At 48.2% G+C, this 19112-nt stretch overlaps 1 protein-coding gene across 4 annotated transcripts; it reads left to right on the forward strand.

The window, feature by feature from the left end:
- Window positions 1–4182: 4182 nt before the first annotated feature.
- Window positions 4183–18148, forward strand: METTL21A (methyltransferase 21A, HSPA lysine). 4 transcript variants are annotated; one of them, XM_077771216.1, is made up of 5 exons: window positions 5057–5095; window positions 5793–5972; window positions 7886–7997; window positions 16554–16870; window positions 17640–18148. In XM_077771216.1, the coding sequence occupies exons 2-5, from the start codon at window positions 5826–5828 to the stop codon at window positions 17658–17660; spliced, it is 597 nt and encodes a 198-aa protein (XP_077627342.1). In that variant the 5' UTR covers window positions 5057–5095; window positions 5793–5825; the 3' UTR covers window positions 17661–18148. The 4 variants fall into 4 exon arrangements, with proteins under 4 accessions (XP_077627336.1, XP_077627342.1, XP_077627328.1 ...); XM_077771210.1 differs by lacking the exon at window positions 5057–5095 and adding an exon at window positions 4183–4224 and having other exon boundaries at window positions 16554–18148; XM_077771202.1 differs by having other exon boundaries at window positions 16554–18148.
- The last annotated feature ends 964 nt before the right edge of the window (window positions 18149–19112 follow it).

Below are 19112 nucleotides of genomic sequence, written 5' to 3' on the forward strand. Positions count from 1 at the left end.
TATCCCCTTGAGAACTGGCTTCAGGTCCTAGAATCTCAGTTGGATAAAGGTGGTCTGTCGTCTTAGCTGACGCTGCCACTGGGGGCCCAGGCGTCATAATGAGCTGGGCAGAGCTCCAAAAGAGGATCCACCTTAACTGTAAGCTAAACTAGCCACCCACTGAAAACTTCTACCTAATGCTGGAAATTTCCATCACTTTCATACCTGTGTTCTGTCAGCTTCTGCTGTACAATGTACTGAGAAAAAGTGAGTGACAGTCTCTAGATGAACTATGAGTAAATACAATCAGACAAATGTCCTATGTTAGTGGGGTGCTGGAGAGGCTGGGAAGGTTTTGTTTGGTAAAGCCGTAGGTATGATTTCAGCATCAACAATGGAGACCAGGGAGAAGAAAGGGAGGAGGGGGCTGGGTTTTATGCACGAGGAGCCTGGGGTCTAGGGAGGTTTAGGAATTACCTGTCATCCCGGGGTGCGCCTAGGTGGCTTAGCCCGTTAAGCGTCGGACTTTCGCTTAGGTCATAATCTCACGATTCGTGGGTTTGAGCCCTGCGTCGGGCTCTGTGCTGACTGCCAGCTCAGAGCCTGGAGCCTGTTTCAGAGTCTGTGACTCCCTCTCTCTCTGACCCTCCCCTGCTCACGCTGTCTCTCTCTCTCCTAGAAATAAATAAAACATTTAAAAAAAAAAAAAAGGAATTACCTGTCATCCCAATTATAGTATCAGAGGCAGAATTTATATTTTCACAGGTTTTCTGGCTCCAAAGTCTGTCCTTTTTCTTGTGCCTGATCCTGGCTCCTCACAGGAAAGGGAAAAAGAGAGGGAAGAAGAAAATGAGAAGAGAGGAAAGCCGAGAGGCCGTAGCAGCACAGAGACATAGAGGAAGCAAGAGAGAAAGGAGACCCCAGAAGAGAGAAAAGGAGAGGGAGACAAGGCCAGATAAGAAAAAATAATATTGAAGGAGAAGGATGCAGTTGGAGAACTGCCTCCCCGACTTCAGACTTACCATTAGCGGCAATAATCAAGACAGTGAGGTACCGGTGAGAGAAGAGACCAACAGATTAGTGGTATGGAGAGCCCACAAACAGACCTACATAAATACAGTCAACTGATCTTGGACAAAGCGGCAAAGGCAATACAATGAAGAAAAGACAGTCTTTTCAACAAATGGTGCTGGAAGAACTCAACATTCACATGCAAAAACATGAATCTAGACACAGAGCTTGCACCCTTCACAAAAATTAACTGGAAATGGGCCACAAACTTAAATTGCAAAGCAATAAAACTACAAGATAACATGGCAGAAAATGCAGACGACCTTGGGTTTGGTGATGCCTTCTGAGATGCAATGCAAAAGGCAATATCCATGAAAGAAAGAATTGGTAAGATGGACTTTATTATGACAAAAAATTTCTGCTCTGCAAAAGACACTGTTAAGAGAATGAAAAGACCAGCCACAGACTTGGAGAAAATATCTGCAAAAGACGTATCTGGTAGAGGACTGTTATCCAAAATATACAAAAAAATCTTAAAATTCAACAATAAGAAAATAATCAGATTAAAAATGGAGGGCGCCTAGGTGGCTCAGTTTGTTAAGTGTTTGGCTTCAGCTCAGGTCATGATCTTGAGGTTTGTGGGTTTGGCCCTGTGTCGGGCTCTGTGCTGACAGCTCAGAACCTGGAGTCTGCTTTGGATTCTGTTGTCTCCCTCTCTCTGCCCCACCCCCACTCGCGTTCTTTCCCTCTCCCTCTCTCTCAAAAAAATATTTTAAAAAAATTTTTATAAAGGGCCAAACAACAGGTACATGAAAAGATGCTCAGCATCACTACTTATCAGGGAAATGCAAATCAAAACCATTATGAGATATCACAGCACACCTGTTAGAGTGGCAACTACCAAAAAAACAAGCGATATAACAAGTGTTGGAGAGGATGTGGAAAAAAGGTAACCTCAGTGCACTGTTGGTGGGAATACAATTTGGGATAGCCACTACGGAAACCAGTATGTAGAGTGTGGAAGCTCCTCAAAAAGTTAAACAGAGAGCTACCGTGTGATCCGGTAATTCTACTTCTGGGTTTATATCTGAAGGAAATGAAATCACTATCTTGAAAAGATACCTGTACCCTCATTATTTATAGCACTGTAAATATTTATTGCAGCATTATTTACAACGTCCAAGGGGCACCTGGGTGGCTCAGTTGGTTGAGTTCCAGACTTCAGCTCAGGTCATGATCTCGCTCTTTGTGAGTTCGAGCCCCACATTGGGCTCTGTGCGGACAGCTCAGAGCCTAGAGCCTGTGTCAGATTCTGTGTCTCCCTCTCTCTCTGCCCCTCCCCCACTCATGCTCTGTCTCTCTCTCAAACATAAATTTAAAAAAAAAACCCATAAAAAATAATACAACACCCAAGACATGGAAACCTAGCTCCGTTGACAGATGAATGGATAAAGAAAATGTGGTGTATGGTGTGACATATATATCATATAATATATATAATATGTACTAGAATATCCATAAAAAAGAAGGAAATTTTGCTATTGACAACAACATGGTGGGATCTTGAGGGCCCTAGGATAAGCGATGGAAGCTAGACTAACACTCTATAATATGACTTATATGTGGAATCTACTTTTTAAAAAGCCAAACTCATAGAAACACAGAGTGGAATGGTGGTTGCCAGGAACTGGGGGAAAGGAGGAGATGCTGTTCAGAGGGTACAAACTTAGTTATAAGATGAAAAAATTCTAGGCATCTAATATTCAGCATGGTGATTACCATTAACAATACTGTATTATGTACTTGATAGTTGCTAAGACAGTAAAGTTTAAATGCTCTCACCATACACATGCACAAAATTATAATTATGTGAGATGATGGACGTTAACTAACCTTACTATAGTAATCATTTTTCAATATATACATGCATCAAATCATCACACTGTGTACCTTAAACTTAAATAGGTCAATGATATCTCAATAAAGCTGGAAAATAAATAAGATAGAATAAAAAAGTGGGTCAAAGACTTAGCAGACACTTCATTAAAGAAGATACGAATATGGCAAATAAGTATATGAAAAGATGCTCCACAATCGCTCCGTCATTAGGAGACTGCAAATTACAACAACTACTACACACCCACCAGAAGGGCTAAAATCCAAAACACTGACAACACCTGAATACTGACAAAGATGTGGAGCAACAGCAACTCTCATTCATGGCCGGCAGGAATGCAAAATGGTCGGCCACTTGGCAAGTCTGGTGGCTTCTTACAAAACTCAGCACATCTTTACCCTAAGATCCAGGAATCACACTCCTTTGCATGGACCCATAAAAGTTGAGTAAAAAGATCAGGGGTTATGGATGAGGAAGGGAGATAAATGGGTGGAGCACAGGGGTGTTTTTTGGGAAGTGACACTTCTCTATATGATGCTCTAATGGTGGATATATGCCATTAGAGATTTGTCCAAACTCATAAAATGCGCAAAACCGAGAACGAACCCTAAGATAAACTATGGACTTTGGGTAATCGTGATGTGTCAATGGAGGTTCATCAATTGTAAAAAGGTCCCACTTTGGTAGGAGATACTGATAACGGGGGGAGGGGCTATGCATGTGCTGGGGCAGGGAGTGAATGGGAAATCTGCACCTTCTTCCCAATTTTGCTGTGAACTTAAGACTGCTTTAAAAAACAAATTCTATTACAGAAAAATTTTTAAAGACAAATAAATAAACTGAGCAAAAGAAAAAAAAAAGCTGGTAAAAGATCTTCACTGCTGTTCTTGGAAGTCCGCTTTGCAGTCCCAGCCTTCCGTTGGAAGGTTAATGAAATGCCTAGAGGGGCCGGCACGCCCCCTGCAGGAGGGCAGAGGTGAGGCGAGCGGACGGTTTAGGCTTGGCCTGAAGCTCATACAGCGGGTCGCAAGAGGAATTACCAGGAAACTCTTTAAAGTACCAAAGTTCGGGTCGCCTCACACTCACTGAGGCTTTCCCGTGGCGGAGCCCAGGCAGGGGGAGGTGAAAAGCGCTCGCGTTCATTCTAACTTGCAGCCGCGGCGGGTGGGGGAGGGGCTTGGAGGTCAGGGGACGGGAAGGAAAGGAAACCTTCCCCAAGAGGTGGACGCCGCTCTCCGCGCGGTCGCAGGCCTGGGTGCTCACTCCAGCCACGCTTTACAAGGGCCAGCCGCCTGGATCAGTGGCTCTCACGTCCAGCACAGGTGTCGTATGGGCAGGTGCGCCAAGGTCGGCACTGGAAGGAGGGAGACTGGGGCCTTGGGTCTGCAGCAACCGCCCGGTACCGGGTGTGGGGCCGATCGCACGCCCCCGGCTTCGCGGCGCCTCCAGGACCCGTTTTACGGTCGACGCCCCGGTGCCGCGTGAGTTCGCGCTCTAGGTGACAAGGGCTTTGTCACTTTTCCTACTCTGTTGCCACCAAGCGGTGATTACGCCGCTTCGGTCCTCGCTCTGGTGACGCGAGGACGAATGGGTGACCACGTATACTTTGGAGCAAACTTTCTCCAATACCTGCTCACTGGCCACCTTTAACAGTAAAAACGGGCGAGCGAACAAATTTGAAAAAAAAAAAACAAAACCGAACCACGCGCACACACCGCGCGCGGGCAGGGGCGAGCACGCACTCACAGGAAGGTGAAACCGGCCCAAGAAACTTAGCGCCAGGTGGGTGGTCTCCCTCTCACCGGCCGCCGGAGCACCCCGCGCCCTCTCCGCGCACCTACCCGCGGCCCCACACCTCGCTGCCTTCTTCCACGCTGCCCTCGGCGGCCGGGAGACCGATTAGGTGGTCCAAATACTTCGGGGATCCACCGGAGGGGAGGCCCGATCCCCTCTCCCCAGCGTCCTCCTCCAGGGAGCGGTCAGCACACCTGCGACCCCTCGCGCCCCAGCGCTCGGGAAACACCTGTCCGGGAGAGGGGGGACCGGAAACGCGAGTCTCCCGGCGCGCGCCGCCCACCCCCGCCGCCGGCAGCGCGGCGGGTGCCTGGCCGTCTCCAGGGTGCTGGCCCTTTAAGGCGGGTGGTGGCCGCAGCCGCGCTCGGGGCGGGGCCTGNCGGTTCCCGGAGCTCTGGGGCCCGCCGGAAGCGAGTGCGTACCTGTCGGCCCTTGGGAAGCGGGCAGGGGGCAGGATCGGGGGACTCCGGGCTGGCCTCCGAGTCCGGCCGGGACCCGGGCTCTCGCTCTCACCGCCGGCCAGTGTGCTTCACTTCCAGTCTCGGAGAGCTGGAACTGCTTCGGCCCTGTATGCCCAGCTGGTGTCAAAAATCAAACCGTTAGCACCCAGTCCAAGTGCAGGTTCTGGTCCACGGCTGTGACTAGCGAACGCACCGAATTCGGGGGCGGGAGGGTGGAGGGAAGACCTGAACAGAACAGCAGGAACTACCCGGCCGGCCCCCGCGGTGGTAGCAGTCTGCGCCGGCCTGGCCAGTTTAGAAAGAAGCGCGTTCTCCGCGGCCCTGGGCTGTCGGCGCCGCCGCCCGCGGCTCCTAACGCGGCTCGGCTCGGAATTCACCCTGGGGTGACCGCACAGTGCGTAGGGCGTCCTGCAGGAGTTGTAGGGTCGTGGGTTCTTTTGCCCAGTGACCCCTTTTGGCACGGATTCAGGACTAAATTAACCTCCCCAGAAGAGGAAGAGCCGTGCGAAAGGGCTTAGACAAAAGCCTCCCCCCACCCCCCACCTCTTCTTTTGAACTTGCAAAACGACCTTAAGAAAACATTGGGAGCTGTTTTAAAGAGAATGCATTTTCCTGGCCCGAGCGTCACGCGGGATTCTTTTGCCCAACAGCTTTGAGGGAGCAGCGAGCTGCATGCACGCGACATGGCCCTGGTGCCCTACGAGGAGACCGCGGGGATGGGGTTGCAGAAATTCCACAAGCCTCTTGCCACCTTCTCCTTTGCGAACCACAGGATCCAGATCCGGCAGGACTGGAGACAGCTGGGGGTCGCCGCGGTGGTTTGGGACGCGGTAGGTACGAGCCTGGGGCCTCTGGAAACAACCACAGTTGATTATAAGACTGGTCTTTTTTCTTCTTCTTCTTTTAAATAGCAGGTTTATTGAGATATAATTTATATACCATACAATTCACCTATTTAAAGTATACAATTCTGTGGGTTTGTTTTTTTTAAGTAAACTCACTGAGAGGTGCAGCCATCTCCGTGCTCTATTTTAAAAACATTTTCGGGGTGCCTGGGTGGCTTAGTCGGTTAAGCGTCCGACTTTCGCTTAGGTCATGATCTCACGGTTGGTGGGTTCGAGCCCCGCGTCGGGCTCTGTGCTGACTGCCAGCTCAGAGCCTGGAGCCTGTTTCGGATTCTGTGTCTCCCTCTCTCTCTGACCCTCCCCTACTCACGCTGCCTCTCTCTCTCTCCTAGAAATAAATAAAACATTTAAAAAAAAATTTTCATCCCCCAGCCCCTCCAAAAATACTTCCACCCATTGGAATCACTTGCTTCCCTGCTCCCTCCCCCAGCCCAAAAAGATTGCATTTTGAAGGTGAATAAAGGAAAGCTGAGGGAAATTAAATTACTTGGCAGTAATATACCGAGCAGGTAAGAGGGAGGGAGAGCAGGAAGGAAAGCAGGAAGCCCCTACTTTGGACGCTCATTAAGTTAATTTTTCACTTGTTTCATTTTGAAAATATTGCCCAAAGAATACTGTAAAAAGTGGCAGAGCCCAAAATGAAGATCACGTGTTTTCCTGAAGTTTTCCGTACTTGTCACAGTCACGAATTATACCATTAGTTGCTTTGTTTTGCTTCTTCCTCTCACAGCCCTGTTCTGTCAGCCACTGTGACAGTGACCTGACCTCAGCAGCTAGCAGTGGGAACTCATCTAATGTTGGATAAACGATAGATGTAATTTTGTGGTCTTAACCTGGCAGTAGGGATGTTAGAGAAACATTTAGGTGTAAGAATCTCAATATATTGTAACCTCTTATAGGAATCTAGTCCAAGGTGATTATGTGGAAAGTATTCCCAGAATGGCTACTAAAGGTACATTATAGGAATGGGTGAGCCTCTTAAATGCTTACCAAGAAGAGGAATCGCTAATTATGCTAATAGTATGTGGCCATGAAAGACAAAATTCTATTTAAAAATTATGTTAACAGCATACAATGCTTTTTTTAAAAAAAAGTTTATTTTAGAGAGAGAGAGAAGGAGACAGAGGATCTACGCTGACAGCGCAGAGCCTAATATGGGGCTTGAACCCATGAACCGAACCATGAGATCATGACCTGAGCCAAAGTTGGATGCTTAACCGACTGAGCCACCCAGGCACCCCTACCATACTTTTATAGAATTGTATGCAAATGCCAACTCACGCATCAGGTGTCCAAAACTTCGCTGCAACTTTCCTTCCCATGCCTGATAGTATATGGTGAGGGCCCCAGGGATGCAGAACGGCAGGAGAGAAGCGCCCAGCTCCTGGAGCCTTGGACGGGAGCCACTCTGCCTCTTGCTTTGGGTGACATTGTGGCCTTGCTGCCTTGAACTTGGTATAGGAACTGGACATCCCTTTAAGCAAGATCACAGAGACTATTCATGTCAGCTCCACCAGGGTCATTTTGTAAACTTTAAGTGACACAGTAAGAATGAAACCCCAGGTTGAGCCGGTCCCTGTGTTGTGTGTGCATAGCGTCATGGACCCCTGCCGTCCCCACGAGGGACCTTGGTGGGGCCCGGGGCTGCAGCGTCTGTGTCTGCTCTAGGGTCACCTGCCAGCAGCAGCTGAGCTCCTGTGTGTGTTGTTAAACCAGGACTGGAGCCTTGCCACGGGAGAGAGGGGGTGAGGTCTTCCTGCCGGTGTGAAGCCCGCCCGAAACCCTGGGGGTCGTCCGGCACCCATTGACTTGCATCGTCGTGCTGTGTTTTCACTCAGGCTGTCGTTCTTTCCACGTACCTGGAGACGGGAGCCGTGGAGCTCAGGGGCTGCCGTGCGGTGGAGCTGGGTGCCGGCACCGGGCTGGTGGGCATAGTGGCTGCCCTGCTGGGTGAGTGCCACGCGCGGGCTCTCTCCTCTGTGAGCCGAACTCGTTGAGAAGTGTGTTTGCTGTTTCCTTGACACAGACCCATGTTGGTTTTTCCCTTACTGGATTTTCTGTCCCCTGTACTTATGAGTCACCTGCTGGTGTCTTTAACTCCAGTAAACCTGATTTCCTCTCTCGCTCACTCTCTCGCTCTCACTCCCTTGTTCTTGCTCTGGCTCTCTCACTCTATTTCATCCTGTTATTTATACTTCTTATAAAAGGTTGCTTTGTCCCCTTCAGTTTGTTTGTTAGGTTTTTTTCTGTTTGTTTTTTACGCAAACGCACATTTATTTGGGTGTTTCAAACTGCAGTTCAGGAGACAATGGGTTGTCTGAATTAGGTTACTCCCCTTTCAGTTTTATGCCAATAATATGATCAGAAGGCAGTTTTCAGTTCAATTTCAGTTCAAAGAAAACTGTCATCTTCATGTACATAGTTTTTTTACACTTTATGGGCCTTCCCTACTCTGTTAGATTTAACCCTGCGAGGCAAGTAGAAGATAGTCTCATTCATTGCTGAGGAAACTTTGCTGGTTTGTCTCTTCTGAGAAGGGTCGACCCTGCCGTAGTTTGTACTGACATCTTATATTTAAAAAATTGTATTCACAGTATCCAGTTCTGGATTGATATCAGGGTTTGTCATTTTTTTGTTTGTTTGTTTGGTATACAGACATTAATTTAGGCCTAGAGTATTTTTAAGCTTTGTTTTATTTTATTATTTATTGTCAACTCCTTTCTTCAGCTTCTGGCTCATGCTGTTCAAGCCACCCAATGGATAGACCCGCTTCTAAGATACAACATATAACATTCATCACGTCAGTATGTCACCCAGTGCTCTTGTTAAAATGAAATTTCTGCTTCTGTTGGTCTGGGGTCAGGCCTGAGAGCTTCTCCGTTATTGTGTCCTCTTTCTGGTAACTTATTATTATTTTTTTTAGTATTCCTTTCTCAGTTTAGATCTAGCCTTCCACAATGTGGGGAGCACAGGCAGGGTGGTGATTAACAGCGTGTGAAGATGGATCTAGGTTTCCATCTAACACCACAGCCCTCTCAGGCTCTGATGAGGCCCTTGCTCATACATTGCCTCTTGTTCTCCTCAGGTTAGTCTTGTGACATTCCTGTGGGTGTTAAGTTTTACTTTCATTTCATTTCATTTCATTTCATTTCATTTCAATTCAATTTTTATTTTTACAGAAAGAGCAAGTGTCCCTGTGAGCAGGGGAGGGGCAGAGAGAGAGAGAGAGAGACCAAGGGAGAGAACTTTAAGCAGGCTCCATGCCCCTCGAGGAGCCCAACTCAGGACTCCATCTCACAACTGCGAGATCATGACCTGAGCCGAAAGCACGAGTCGGATGCTTAACTGACTGAGCCACCCAGGCGCCCCATATTTTTAAAAAAAATTTCATTTTGCCAGTGAAACTGGGGTTCTGGAGAAGTTAAGCCACTGTGTGAAGTCCTGGTCAATGGAAACCTGAGATTCAAACCAGGCTCCTCAGACACTTACTATCCTCCCTTGACACTACATTTGCTGATGTGAGAGGAGTTAACTGGAAGGGAAGTGAGATTTCTTCTGTCTCCTCTGGACAAGCGGGGCTTCATGCCCAACTGCATCGGCTGGTGTAGAGACTTGCTAGTTGGCAAAGTGCATAGGTTTAGAGGTATACTTGGTTTGGACACCTCTTTTAACTCTTACTAGCTGTGTGGCCTTGGGCAAGTTACTTAATCTCTCCACTTCAGTTTCCCCGTAAAATGGGGATGATAATCCACTTGTGCTACAGTAAGGATCCAATGAGATCAGACATAGAAATCGGTTAGCTCCTTGACTGGCGCAAAGTAAATGCTCAGTAAATGTTAATTGCTCCTCTGAGTATTTCTGTTTCTGATCTAGAAATCCGGATCTATGGGGTTGGGTAAAACAGGATGATGATGAGGTTCTTTAAAGACCTGCGCGGAGTGGGGGACTAGGTGGTTGTCACCACAGAAGACGTTGGCTCGGGAGTGGGCTGGACCAGCAGAGCACGGTGTGCTCTTGACTCCAGGAAAGTGTGCTTCTGGGCCCCACTGCACCGCCCTCTCTCTGCAGCCTTTCCTGCCCCAGAGCAGAGTTCATTGCTGCCTCATTTCTTCTCCCCACAGCACTTGGTACACTCGCCACATTGTCCCGGCCTTTTTCCAGGCTGCTGTTTCTTGTGTCTGTCCCTCCTGGCAGGCTAAAGGGCCCGAGGCATGGGACCATGTCTCATCAGGTGTCTTGGCCCCAGACACCACCTGCCACACGGTAGATACTCAGATATTTCTGGAATGAGACTTGAGCCAACTGGAAAATCATGAAGAGTGATGTTTCTCTTACAAAAGTGATGTAACTCTATTTCAAAAATAGCCCTAGAAGCAGAATAAAGCGGGAAAAAGCCATCAAACATTCTAATTATTCATGACCTTGCAACATAAGTACCGTTAGCGTTTTGGTGTGTTTCCATCCATTCTTTTTCTTCCACTTGTGTTTTTAATCACAGTTGTTATCATGGTTATAGAGGTGTGTGTGTTACGTGTGTTCATGCATGTATGTATGTATGTCCCATTTAACCTTACGTCGTGCACATCTCTGCGCTGCTGTGTTATTTGTTGTGGCTGCAAAAGTATTAGGCGTTACTTTTGAGGGTGAGACCTGAGCGTAAGAAAAAGTTAATGTCTTTAGGATGGAGGCAGCGAGAACTAGAATAAGTGGTGATTTGTTCTCCTTTTTAAAGTATTTTTATTTTTCTTAACCCGAGTCATTTATTCCCCGATTCAGGGAATGCCCACCACATGCCTGGCCTGGTTTTAGGTGCTTCAGATACAGGCCTTCTCAGGAAGCATCCATTCTAATTCTGAGGGGGAGGGAGGACAAGACAGATTCTATTAAAAAGCCAGAAAAAAAAAAAAAAAAGCAGTAAGTTCTCTGTAANAGACAAAGCCAGCTTTTAATTACTGGGCCGTTCCCACATTCTGTGTCTGCGGCCCCCTGCATGGTGGGTAGGTCTACCTGGAACTCTGCCCCTCGTGAAATGAAGGGTTAACAGAGCTCAAGGTCACAAAACTCATGGATTGTGGCATTAGAATTGAATGCATTTCTCTCACACCCTGGTTCTTAGTTTGAAAATCTCTTTATACTGTGTGGAAACTATTCTTAGAAAAAAGTATCCCATTTTAAAGATAGGGTTCTGTAAGTCGGGTCAGGGAATCTGAATTTTTTTTAAATTAAATTTTAATTAAAAATATTTTGGTGTTTATTTTTGAGAGAGAGCACAAGTGGGGGAGGGGCAGAGAGAGAGGGAGACACAGAATCTGAAGCAGGCTCCAGGCTCTGAGCGGTCAGCACAGAGCCCAACATGGGGCTCGAACTCATGAACTGCGAGATCATGACCTGAGCCGAAGTTGGACGCTTAACCGATTGAGCCACCCAGATGCCCCCCGGGAATCTGGATTTTAAATGCTTCTGAGGTGATTTTGATGCCCAAACAAGTCTGGGGAAGAGCCTTAAAGTGTCGTGCTCAGGAAGAAGTTGTGTAGTTGTCCATACTCGCAGTGCAGATCTCTGCTGAGCTTTCCGCCTGTATGTATGCTTACCTGAAGCCTGGTATCTCTACCTGGCTGTTTGTCAGCGCCTCAAATTGTATGTGTGTTTAAACTTGAACTCTTCTTCCCTTTGCAAACTCCACCTTTTCTTTTGTTCCGAGTTAGCGTGGCCATCCTACTCAGGCCCANTTATTCCTGTTCTCCCTTTGAGTGCCCCCCCACCCGCACCCCTGCCCGGCTGGAGCTCTCAGCATCTGGCTCCTCTGTGAGGATGTGCACATCCCCACCACCTGACCTCTCTGCCTCTGCCTTGTCTTCTCAGAGCCACTTCCCAGTAGACCAGAGCGGCCCATCTACGGCGCAGAAGTGCTGGGGTGGCCGGTACTTAAACACCCGCTGCCTCCCCACGGCTGAGCACTCCTGAGGCTCTCACCTCGTTTGGCGGTTCCAGGGACACACTTGCCGCTTCTGGCCCGTCCCTTCTGCCTTACCTGCCCTGTCTTCACCCTTTCCCCTGGTTAGTGGCACGTCTTTCCAGGGTAAGCTCAGACTTCCGGTCCTTCCCAGTCCTTTCTCGGACCTCTGGCCCTCTCAGAGGGTTTCTCCTTTGTGACCACGGAATCTCCTGGCACCCCAGGTTGCCATGTTTTACTCCCCGCGGTGCGTCACAGTTGGGTTTCTGGGTCCTCCTCACGACACCGAGCTAGAGGCCGAGGATCTTCCTGCGTGTGCGTGTGTGTGTGTGTGTGTGTCTAGTACATAGCATGTGCGCAGATGTTCTGATAAAGGCGTTGCAGACTGGAAGTGATGGTAAGTGTTTACATGTTCTCGTCCGTTACCAAGTGAGAGGCCGCGGGGTGCGCGGTGCCGGGCCCTGCCCGTCAGTCCCCGCGACGTCAGCCTTGCCCCGGGCGCGCACCTGTCTGCACCCACGTGAACCTCCCCGGGGTCGCTCCTCCCCATGGTCAGTCGTGCGAGCTCTGCCCTTCCGCTTCTTCTGTGGGCCAGCCTCCCCGCGGAGGGCGACCCTCCTGTGCCGCCGAACGTGGCTGCAGGCGACACAAGCCTGCAGGGTCTGATCCAGGACGGTCGGGGAGGTGGACGCCACTGTGCTTCCTCTCCTGCTCTGCCGGCCTCCTCCCGCCTCCTTCCTCCGTCCAGGCTCCCAGCCGGCGACGCGTCTTCTCATTTTACTGAGGAGACTGATGCGGTCAGAGGAGAGCTTCCCCAACCCGTCGGCCTCCAGCCCTCCTGCTCACGGACCCACAGTCTCTGCCTCTGCTCCTGACGCGTTCGCAGCCAGCCCCCCTCACCTCTGCGATGACTTTTCTTCCCTCTTTCTGCCTGACCCTTCCCAGCAGCCTGCAAACTGGCTGGCTCCCATTTAAAAACAAAAAAACAACAACAAAAACTTTTTTGAGAGCGAGAGGGAGGGTATAAGTGAGTGAGAGGCAGAGAGAGAGAGGACAAGAGGGAGAGAAGCAGGGCTCCAGGGCCCCCGAAGTGGGGCTCAGGCTCATCCAATGTGGGACTTGAACTCACGAACCTTGAGCCGAAGTCAGATGCTTAAGGACTGAGCCACTCAGGTGCCCAAAACAAAAAACTTTGAAAAGGTCTAACAGAAATCTGTTTTCTGTAGCGGGAAATGTAGGAGATGGGCCTGGGTTACTTTATCCTACCAGATAGCAAGGAGGCTAACAAAGATGAAGGGGTTGTGTCAAAAGTCTGCTGGCAACATTTGAATATCAGTAGCGATAATGGCACTGGATTTAAATATATCAAATATGTTTGATCCATGAGTTGATGATACAACAAAATAAACTCAATCAGTCATCTTTGGAGGGTGCTTAGAAACCAGCAATTTGGAATCTGGTTTATAAAATGGGAGGAAGAGCAACATTTATCCTGCTTTTTCTATTCAGTTGCTATAGAAAATGAGTGACATAGTAATTGAAAGAAACTTCCCAGGGTGCTTGCGTGGCTTAGTCTGACTGTGGCTCAGGTCATGATCTCACAGCTTGTGGGTTCGAGCCCCGCATAGGGCTCTGTGCTGACAGCTCAGAGCATGGAGCCTGCTTCGCTTCTGTGTCTCCCTCTCTCTCTGCCCCTCGCCCACTAACACTCTGTCTCTCTCTCAACAATAAATGAACAGTAAAAATATTAAAAAAAAAAAAAAAAGAAACTTCCCTTTATAGAAATTTCTCAACAAATGCAAAAGGAATCTAGTGAATTAAAGATCTGGGCATTGCAGACTCATGCCTGTTCACATCACAGAAATATAGCTTGCTGGGGACTACATACCTCGATGAAGACCACACCACCACCTCTGAAAGAGGCTTGCTCAAAAAAATCAAATTTAAATTCACAGGAGATACAGACGAGAGAGGAACAGGCTAAACTGTATAAAACGGTACAGTCAGGAAAGTCCACAGATTGTGGGAAACTACAGGACAAATTATTTGTATCTTCCCCAAATTGAAAGGGGAATAAAAAGATTGAAACAGATAGATTAACAGACACTTAGGACACGCTTCATGCCCCTCCCCATAAACAAACACCCAAAAGGGGACCACAGGCAGGGCTGCCATGTTCAGGGACGGATGTCTGGCGAGGAAACTTGAGTGGGTGGGGAGGAAGTGCTTCCCTGGGAGTGAGCAGCGCTGCTCTTGGGCTGGTGGGAGCTGGCCCTGGGTGGGTGCCCGGTGTGGTGACAGCAAGGGGCATGCCACCGGCCTTCACCGGGGTCACTGTGGGGGCCTCCTCACATGATCCCTTGCTTCCAGCTTCGCCCTGCTGCTGGAAATCCTGTCAAAGCCCAGACTCATTGGCGCTTCTGCTCAGCACTCTCCATTAGCTTCTCATCTCAGGAAAAGCCAAAGCCTTTCCGAGACGTGCCCTCTCTGACCTCATCTTCCGCTTTATTCCTCCCTTCCTCCCTCATTCCTACCATTCTCGCTGCCCTGGCCTGCCCGCTGCGGGCCTGTGCACCTGCTCGGGCGTGTGCACCTGCTCGGGCCTGTGCACCCGCCGCGGGCCTGTGCACCTGCTCGAGCCTGTGCACCTGATCAGCCTGTGCACCCACTGCGGGCCTGTGCACCCGCTGCGGGCCTGTGCACCTGCTCGGGCGTGTGCACCTGCTGCGGGCGTGTGCACCCGCCGCGGGCCTGTGCACCTGCTCGAGCCTGTGCACCTGATCAGCCTGTGCACCCACTGCGGGCCTGTGCACCCGCTGCGGGCCTGTGCACCTGCTCGTCTGTGCACCTGCTCGTCTGCCTGCTGGGGTAGCGTCGCTCCTGCCATGCGCTTCACCCAAGTCACCTTCTCAGTGAGGCCTTCCCTTTGTGTTCTATGTCACGCCCACCTTCCTGACTCCTGGACATCTTGTGTCCTTCCTTCCTGCTTTATTTTTGCCCTAGTGCGTATCTCCAACTCATGTACTGGTCGTTCTGATTTCAAAAACCCCTCTCACTGCCTGCCTCTTCACGTGAATGTAAGCTCTGAGATAGGGGTTTGTCCCGTGGCTGATGGTAGTCACTTGCATATTTGTGCAGGTGATAGAGTGGCCAAGTTGCATCAGGGTCCTAGGGAAACTCCTAGAACACGTAGCAGGTTAGAAGTAGCCTCAGAAACCCTCTGAGACAGGCATTGGAAAGGTCTACGTGCAAGAAGTATTCAAATGAACACCGAGGTGATACATGAAAGACTAGATTGCCAGCCAATACAGACCGTTAGGAAATCCAGAGAGAAAGTTGTAAGCCAGACCAGGAAAAGGCCATCTGTGATTTTTTTCCTGTCGGAAGAGAGGGGAGTGTCTCTGCACTCTTCCCCTCGAGGCGGCGCGCTGTCTGGCCGGAGTGGCAGGTGGCAGGCGCACGCTTGCAAATTCTAACAGCTGGGGCGTCCTTGTCAGGGTCACGCTCAGCACCGCACACGTCAGGTTGAACCCACCAACTGCCACCAAAGGGGTGCTTGCCCCAGCTGGTCTGGACCCCCATGGGCCCACGAGGGTCACAAACTACAGAAGGTGTGGAAGAGTCTTATGATAGAATGGACACTATGTTACATTTCAGAATTTACCAGGTCGAAACTGAGCAGGATTACACATCTGGTCACTGCAGAGCAGATGAGGTGTTTCGGGGTCGGCCTTAGGTAGGTGTTCACTGTCCAGGGAACTACCAGTGCCGTCTTCTCCCAGCCTCATGGGTTCACAGTAAACATTTAGTTCACGGTAAACAACTCACAAGAAACATTAATGAAATATTGCCTCATTAATTGTATGCATTTAGTAAACAGGATCTCACATTTTAACCTAGAGTACTTTAATGCAGTCTAGTAATTTCTAAGTTTACCATGCTTCAACACACACACACACACACACACACACACACACACACACACACGTAAATACATACAGCAGGTTGGCTGCTTCCTAACAGCGAAAGGAGACATGGACTGGGATTGTTTTAATAGCCAATTAATCTTTTCCTTGATTCTTTTTGAAGCTTAGAAATAGCCTTTCCCTGTGTTTGGTATCTTGTCATCTTCGTAATCATTTGCTCCTAGATTTTTCTTTTGTGGATTCCATTTTACCTTCAGGTCTGTTGCCTTGAGGATCGTGGCCTAATGGACAAAGTGTAGCGGTAGACACCTGTGTGGGGTGGGCCAGCGCCGCCTGCGGAATTCAGAAGCTCCAGTGTAGTGTCACCGGGGGACTCTGCACTTTACAGGCACAACTTAGCAAATGGGTGTGGTAGAGAGACGACTCCAGAGTTCGCTTTTACTAATAGGCGATGCAGAAGTTGCTGCCGGTCATTTTCTGGTCTTTTATAGCCATCCCTGAAGGGCACGATCTGGCTTTCGGGTGGACTATTGGAGACACTCCCCCTGCAGTTTAACTTGACCTCCCCCCCCACACCTATTAGTTGTATTGATCTGCACATGACTCTCTCTCTGTCCCACATTCTAGGTGCTCATGTGACTATCACGGATCGAAAAGTAGCATTAGAATTTCTTAAATCAAATGTTCAAGCCAACTTACCCCCCCATATCCAGCCTAAAGCTGTTGTTAAGGAGCTGACTTGGGGACAAAATTTGGGGAGTTATTCACCTGGAGAATTTGACCTGATACTTGGAGCTGATATCATATATTTAGAAGAAACATTCACAGATCTTCTTCAGACTTTGGAACATCTCTGTAGCAACCACTCCGTGATTCTTTTAGCTTGCCGAATTCGCTATGAACGGGATAACAACTTCTTAGCGATGCTGGAGAGGCAGTTTAATGTGAGTAAGGTTCACTATGATCCTGCCAAAGACGTGCATATTTACAAAGCGCAGAAGAGACACCAGAGGGAGGACCTGTAGTTGGCTGTGATGTAGAAGAATGTTGTTATTGGGTGTGTCAGTAAAGGTCTGGGCCTGGGAATCAAACCACACTGGATGAAATGGCTCCTGAACAAAAAGTCTAACCAAAGCACATGTGCCGTTTGAAAACAGAGCACCACTTTGTCCCACTGCTGTGACTGTGCCGTCCTAGTTTACTCTGAAAACTGCTACTAGCATGCTAAAGGAATGTATGAGGTGTTCTGTGACCCATACTTCTGCCTCTTGATAAACAATTTTCACTGGTGAGATAATGAAGGGCTGATAGAAAGCAGTCTTCAAAGCAGTGAGCTTGTTTTGGTGAGGCTGACCCGTGCACATTGTTTTAAATACATTCTGAGACACATGGTGAGCCCAGCTTTCTAATTTTCTGAATATAAAACAAGAGGCTTCAGGTACATTCCCTGAGCTGTGATGCTCTTGAAATCTTTTGTCTGCCCCATTTAGGTTTTAAATACTTCTGATTACTTGAGATTGGGATGTGAGTTCTCTGAGGTCTCATTTCATGCCTTTGGGCTTAATTTCCGATTTAAGTCTGTAAACGAAGTGAAAATAAAAGTTTAGTTACTTTTTGAACACACCGTGTGCTGTGCATGGGCCGCCTTCTTCAAAAGCTGTAGTTTTCCCTTGGCAGTCCCCTTTCTCAGATGTTCCTGTATTTCTTTCCTAGGATTTCTCCTCCTTCGTATAATGCGTAAGGTGACAATGTGTTAGCTCCCCAAGGAGTTCCTTCCACATTGTGCTTGTAATTGCTTATTCCAAGTCTGGATTCCCTGGAAGACTGGGAGCTTCTGGAGGCCAGGCCCACTGGTGCCGCCTTCAGGACTGCCTCCCAGCCAAATACTCCGTGTGTGAAAAACATGCATTCCATTTAGAGTGTACTGGTCTTTGGGTTAAATGATTGCTCATTGTTTTATGATTATCTTTGACAGACTATGAATGAAGTCTCTCTCTCTCTTATTTTTTTTAAACAATGTAAAAATTTAACAGTGTAAGCAAATTCAGATGACAAGAATTATAATCTCAGTATGGTAGTTGGTACTGGAGATCTGCTTTGTAAAACATTGGAAACAAGACATCCTTCCTCTTCACCTTTTAATGACTATCTTGGATGTGACAGTACCCAATACCTTATTTTCTACATATATTTTAGAGGTTTTATTTTTAAATAAAGATGAATTATGAATTAAAAGTTCTGAGCATTCTGTGATGTATCGGTTCAACACAATTTGGTAAATGCACATGAAATAGAAATATCCACAGCTTAGCAAATCTGTAAAATGCCAGTACTGTGCTATGAACGTGGAAGGTTTTTTAAAACCCGAGAAACACAAGCCCTGCAGCATCATCAACACTAATGAAAGGCCCGTCCCATTCAGGTATGTTATTCAAAATGAGTATTTTAATTGGGGTTCAGCTCCTTTCATATCCCTGACTTTGGAGAAAAGATATTAAAGTGGTTTTGGATGTGGACAGAGGACTAGGTGGGGTGGGGCGGGGCGGGGACCAGGGGGGGGAGGNTCAACATGTCTGGATGCTCTACCAAGTGAAGTAAGCATTAATTGGTGGTTTTACATGTTCATAAAACATTAAGGATCAGAAAAGGTTGAAGGTAATTCTTTTTTCTTAATAGATGAAAATAAAAGGCAAGGAAAATTCAACAGGAATAGTTTGGTGTTGCAGTGAAAAATCAAGTGGTTTGGGGTTTTTTGTTTTGTTTGGCTTTTTGTTCTTGGCTTTGGGTTTAAAATGTCTCAGGCCAAGTTCCCTGGGGAAATACCCTAGGAGATAGACATTAGGGTGTAGAAAGTTTAAATGGGAAGGCTTTCAAGATCACATCTCTGAGGTAGTAAAAGTAGCAGGACTGGGAAAGAGGGAGATTGGGCTGGGATGCAATCCTCAGAAATGAGAGCGAGGATGGCCCTACAGTTGGGTCATATTAAGGCAAGAGGGAGGGATTTTATATCCCTGCATAGGTTAGTCATGTGATCCAAGGGGCGTAACCTTAGAATGAATACCTAGAAAGGAACTCAGCTGAGAGCCATCAGCCAACCTTCCCAGAAGCTGGGGAGGTGAGTACTTCATGGGTATGTGGGGGTGAGTGATGGGGGAGAGACGTTGTATCTGGGTAATATGCCACAGC

Source organism: Crocuta crocuta, unplaced genomic scaffold (assembly GCF_008692635.1).
Source record: "Crocuta crocuta isolate KB4526 unplaced genomic scaffold, BGI_CrCroc_1.0 scaffold160, whole genome shotgun sequence".
Lineage (NCBI taxonomy): Eukaryota > Metazoa > Chordata > Mammalia > Carnivora > Hyaenidae > Crocuta > Crocuta crocuta.